Here is a 6,000-nt window from a genome sequence, read left to right as displayed (position 1 = left end):
CGAGAAAGATTAAGAAGCAAAGAAACAGAGGGATTACATCAAGACTTCACTTTTTATCATCCAGTGGTGTCATTGTCATGTTTTTATTTCAAAGCCTGAGAACTGTAGTGAGACAACTGCCTGAAACAGATATGCTTTGGATGAAAAAAAGGCACAGGAGCAAAAAGGGCAGAAAAGAAGGTGAAGAAGATAACAAGAGACGGAGGCAGTAAGTGATCAGAAGAAAATATTTTATTTCTCAGCCTGTTATTGAGACACATGAGGTCAAAATACAACAAACCACAAGATGGATTAAAAAATTATAAACTACGTGTCTATGTTTTTCAGACTAACACTCATTTCAGTGTTTTTTCTTTGTTTTTTTCTTCAGGAAATGGCAGAGAAAACCCAGAACTAAAGCACTAAAGCGCTTCTGCTACTGAGGTTGAGGATTTGTTTTCAGAGGTATTAAATGCTTAACCAATAAATCAGTAGAACAATACCTGTAAATGAAACTAGCAGATCAATGCTTCATAAATATTTTAAAATAAATGTTAGTGAAAAACACAATTTCCCTGAAGGAGAGCATTTGGGCACACTCATGATTACGATAGCAGTTCTGCACTGACTTTAAGCTTATTAATTTGAACTAAAAGTGTAAAAAGTGAGCAGGAGTATGGATATAGCAAGTAAAAATAAAAGAATACAGACAAAAGAAACAGCTGAGTTTCAATCAAAATTAACAATCAATCTGGTATTCAATACAAACCTGTAGTTCAATGTACTTTATTCTAAGAATTGCAAGAAAACTGCAATTTTGTGTAGGAACATTTTGCTGTTGTGTAATTAATTAAAATATTGTCGTGGTGGATTTGAGCAGAACACTAAATGACTGTAGTCTGTACCAAATGGTGGCCAAACTAAATGACCAACTGTCATCTCAACAGACAGCTCCATGGGAAATAGTATTACATATTTACGTATCTATGTAGCAAATATGTAGGGTCACTCTGTCCTGCTATCAAAAATTAATCACTGTCTACTTGTCTGTATGTGGATCTAACAGGTTGCGGCACTACAGCTGGGTTGCTTCTGCTTGGTGAATGTTTTTCAGATGTTACTGGGGGATCAATAGTCTCTGAGAAGTGCTGAAAAGATCTATATCTATTCTTGTTTTGCTTATAATGACAGTGTGGGATTTTGTCCCAAGCATTAAAAAAGGCATACGTACAAACATTATAATTTTTATCATTTAACTTTTGTGTTGCAAGAAAATAGAGAGCAATGCAATTACAGAGAAGCTATTTGTGACTAAAGTTTTTTTTCTTTCTTTCCAAATTAGTCACCTTGACAACCGTGAAGCATGCTTTGTTATTTCCTTTGTCTGTGTCACGGTGCACATGCCCTTCTTAAGGCACTTAAGTGATGCCACACGCACACACACAGTCGTCGCACGAGAGTTCAGTCCAACTATGTTAAATGCGTTTCCTCCGCGTAAACATTCATTGGCAAGAATTTGTTTTTTGTTTTTCTCTTGTTTTGCATTCATCACTCACTCGGTTTGTAAATAGCTGTGCCCCTGGAGACAGCTACACAGCGCTCATTCTGCGCTTGGCTTTCCCCCCGGACCCCTGCTACCCTGTTCACTTTAACCAGCTTCACGCGGTGTGCAGTTCTTGTAGAGCGAGCGCAGAGCACATCCCAGTCAGTCTTCACTTCTCCTCTCTCCCGTTCACTCCGGGATGGAGCTGTCCTCCTAGCACAGCAGAAGTGTACTTCAGCAGTTGGCAACTTGGTTTCACGTTAAGGAGAAGCTGAAGCAAGCGTCAGTTCTTCTTCTGACAAGATTTCTTTCAGCTCCGAGCATTAACTTGGCTGACGCAAATCTGCAAAATGACAGCAACCGGACTACATCCACGCTTTGTGCTCCTGCTTTGCTTCATCTCCACCGCGGCGTGCAATACGTTTGCATTCACCGAGGAGCCTTCTGACAGAGGCGGGAAGGCGGACGGGTATTGTAGTCGGGTATTACGGGCTCAGAGCAATAGGAAAGAGGGCAACAGCGAGTTTCGGCTCCGGGTAGAAGGAGACCCGGAGAGCTATCAGCCAGGGAGCACATACAAAGGTTGGTGTTAGCGATATACGCGTAGTACGCTGCTTTCCATTGTGCCTGTGCATTGCCTCTAAGCCACAGTCAGCAGACTATGTAAACTTAAGATAAGTTTCTGCACAATCTACTTTTGATGCGGGGGATGTTAAGATGATTACCCGCAATCACAATAAGCAGACGTGTATTTTAACTACTAAAAGAGTAACGAGAGATCATTTTAAATCTGATTTGAACATCTGTGAGCAAATAGAGTGCTTCAAATAGTTTTGTATGATCATAATTTTAAGAAGGCTTTTTCTGAGAAAGCTAAATCCCTCTGTGAACTCTTGCGTGCTTTTGGTGTTGTGTTCCATACTTAACAAGTTTCTTGAAAGCCAGCCCCGGATTTCTCTCTCTCTCTCTTTTCCTAAAAGGAAAGTTTTTGGGTGCAGTAAATGGGCATGTGCCATCTGCTCTGTGATTTCTAGTCTCCTGCCCTTCTGGTTCCGACAATGTGTTGCGCTGCAGTTGGATCATCGCTGCCTGCTTTAGTTCCAACTAATTTTTGTTTAGCAATCAAAATGACAACTGAATTATTTTAAAAGTTTGAATGATTTAGCTTCAGTTTAAATCAGTATTTGTTAATATCTAAAGACACCAATTAAGTTGCCGAATTTCTGCAGTAACTCAACATTCTTTGATGTTGTGACTGATTGTAAAAATGGGCAGAAATCCCATCCTAAACATAATCTGGATAATTTGACAATCTGTGAAAGTCAACGTGCAAATTACATTAATTTTAGCTTGTCCTTTATATATTTGAGCTTAAAATATATAGTATTATTTATACATACAACACTACTCAAGCAGGTATTTTAACCCACTTTAATCAGGTGTTTGGAAGAAGGACTGTAGTTAAGCTGTTCCCTGTCAGGTGATGCTGTCTTCTAATATTTTTTTGTTTCCATGTAGTGACTGTGACTGCAGCCAGCCCCTCCTACTTCAGAGGGTTCACCCTTATTGCCCTAAAGGATGGTGCAGAAGGTGACAAGGACGAGGACTATGCTGGGAATTTTCAGGTATGGTAACAGCCAACACATATGGCCGTGTGTTATGGATTAGAAATTTCTCACTGATTAATAACCCATCCCCTTTCTTTGTCTAACATGTTTATTTTTTAAATTGGGACACAGAAATTTTTAAATTAATACTAGCCAGCATATTTATTGTACTCTTCATACCATCCTTCATCTAGCATAACAACTGTGCATGACATGAGTGGAGGGACAGATATTTTCCTTAGACAGCCCTCCTGTCTTCACATGTGTCAAAGTGTGATTATTCTCACCTCACCTCCTCTAAAAGGCTTGATATAGCATGTGAAAGGAGCCTACTCTCAGCACATCTTCCCTTGAGCTATGCTTTACTTTGGCTGCTGGAAGATGTGTGTGGAGTTTGAGAAGCCATCTATTCAAAAGCAGGCATGTATGTAGGTACTGTACAACAAAGTAGATGAGAGGCTAATTAACTTTTTATACAAGAAGGTCCAGCTGGAGTACTGTAGGGAGGAGGAAGAGAACAGAGAGGGGCCAAGAGTGTGAAAGAAAAAAAGAGAAGGCAAGGCAACTGGTGCTGCTATGCACATGTGATAATGGCCAAATATGTGAGGACTGTGTAATTGTAATGCAGTGTGATGAGACAAGTGGTAGAGAAAAGACATGGTAGTTAATGAAATTTCATGTGTATTTCTAATCATTTGTAATTTACAATTTACAATAATTTGTAGTAGTCTGTGCTACTTCATACTATACAAAGGAACTACACTATAAGGTGATAAAATTCATCCATCCATCCATTCTGTTCTGCTTATCCTTATCAGGTTTGTGTGTGTGTGTGTGTGTGTGTGTGTGGTGGGGGGGATACGAAACCTGAACTACATTTATAACATTTACCTTCACCACTCTATACCATATTATATTTATTTTTGTTGGTACTGTTTAGTTTATCACAGCCTGTTTGATTCAAGTCCGGATGGCAGTTTAAAAAATGTGTACAATTTAAAGGTTGCATAAGATGACACAAAGGATTTGGAAATAACTCAGCAAGGAAATAACTGATTTTAGCTTCATAAATATTTCATAAAATCCTAGATTATATTTAATAAGGCGTATAATAAAGCCATTATATCACATTAATATACTATAATAATAAAGAAAAACCCATTTCAGTCTTAGTGATAGCCAAATCCATATTCCTGCTGAGAACTTTTAACAGCATGTCTGGCTTTCTCCTGTTTAGCCTCCTTCAAACCTGTTCATTCTAATTGTTTCTTACATAAAAACCCGCTATTTTACTAAACCTTTACAGTTCAAAGAGAGCAGTTCACACAGCAGTGCACAGGCTGCTCTGATCACAGTTACTGCAATGCTGTGGCACTCTTTGTGAACCTAAGCCTTGAATATGACAGGACATAAAGACAGGAACACGTTGTTTTTGTCCTGTCTGCACCTCACAACTCATTACCCAGTATTAACACCACCAAGGTTTTTTTTCTCTCGTATTTGTTGTTGCAGTTGATTTCATGACGTTTTTCTTTAATGCCAGCCTCGAGTGCGTCCCTTAGCCATATGGCGGAGTGTGGCTTGGCGTGATGGGGCGCTAAACGTCAGGAGTTAATATAGGAGAGACTGCATCATTTAAATGACATTCACATCGCTCAACACATGAATGGGTGCTGAGTGCACAGAGAATAATAGATAAAATGGATAGATGTTTGATCATTGCCTTTTAGATGTTCACTTTAGAAGTAAAAAGAGCAGATGTGTCAGTACTGTGACCTGCTTTTGATTGGACTCCTGCTGGGTTTTTTAGAAGTTTAAGGTCTCTTTCACGGCTGCAGATGATCACCTGTCTTTCCAAGCAGTCTGTGACAGAGCAGTAAAAATAAACTGCTGTCTAAAGAGATATGTCTCTATCATCACCTGCTCAGTCAGTCTTTCATGCTTTACGTCTCTGATGTCAGAAACCTATATACACATACGCGCGCACAGACACACTATTGCTCCTTTGTGAAAGAGCTCTGGGTGGACCAGCCCCCAGGAATTGAAGGAAAAGAAAGAAAAAAAAGGAAGCTGCAACAGAGGCTTTAGGCTTTATTTAACATACAGCTCATTTGAAATCTGCTGGTGTGCCCCATCTCAGCCGTCTTAGGACAGCTCCCGACTTGATGAAAAGCACTTTTATTGAGCTCTCTGGGGAGGTCAGCTGCCACTGTGTGTCTATGTGTGTTTTTTTGGCAAGAGTGTAAACCAGCAGGGAACGCTGGCGATGTCTGATGAGACATTACTTCTCAGCAGGGTGAGATAATAGGACAAGAAAAGGCAAATTGTCATGTGGCTGTGTGGCTATATGTGGGCTGGAATTGTCAGGATGTGTTTTGAAATTTCTGTGGCGGATTGTGCCATTTGCAGCTACTTTTCTGCTGCCCCTATCTTATTTTAGATTGTTGCTGAATGATGTTTGGCTCTGACCAGGGCATAGCATAGAGCCAAGCACTTTCTTTGACACAAAACTCTTGCATAAACTCAGAAAACGCAACTCGAGTATTCCAGTGGAATGTCCCATTTTGTTAGTTTTCCTAACAGCCATTGTCAAGCTATTGTCAGAAGATCTGAAAAAGAGGGAGTTAAAAAAAACAGGATCATAGGTTGTCTTGCAGCAAATTAGTCGCTTCTTTTTGCAGATGGTGTTCAGTGGAGTCCCATGTGACTTCTCTGCTTTTAACATGTGGTGTAGTCCATTCAGGGCAGCCCAGAATGCCTGTTAGAAACCATGGGAACATGGAGGGGAGGGGGTGTGTAATCTTTCAGACCACGATCGGCTGCATACACATGGATGGCATGCACACACACACAGCTCCCGGACTCCCCTTC

General features: G+C 40.2%; 1 protein-coding gene across 1 annotated transcript in view; it reads left to right on the top strand.

The window, feature by feature from the left end:
* The first annotated feature begins 1,486 nt into the window (after nt 1-1,486).
* Nucleotides 1,487-6,000, top strand: part of spon1a (spondin 1a) — a 57,911-nt gene continuing 53,397 nt past the window's right edge. The window contains exons 1-2 of the mRNA XM_031756925.2: nt 1,487-2,104; nt 3,041-3,147. Coding sequence (XP_031612785.1) covers nt 1,873-2,104; nt 3,041-3,147 — 339 coding nt within the window. The 5' untranslated portion in view covers nt 1,487-1,872. The remainder of the gene's footprint in view (nt 2,105-3,040; nt 3,148-6,000) is intronic.

The sequence above is a fragment of the Oreochromis aureus genome, linkage group 1 (genome assembly GCF_013358895.1).
Source record: "Oreochromis aureus strain Israel breed Guangdong linkage group 1, ZZ_aureus, whole genome shotgun sequence".
Lineage (NCBI taxonomy): Eukaryota > Metazoa > Chordata > Actinopteri > Cichliformes > Cichlidae > Oreochromis > Oreochromis aureus.
This window is presented reverse-complemented; position numbering and strand designations above follow the sequence as displayed.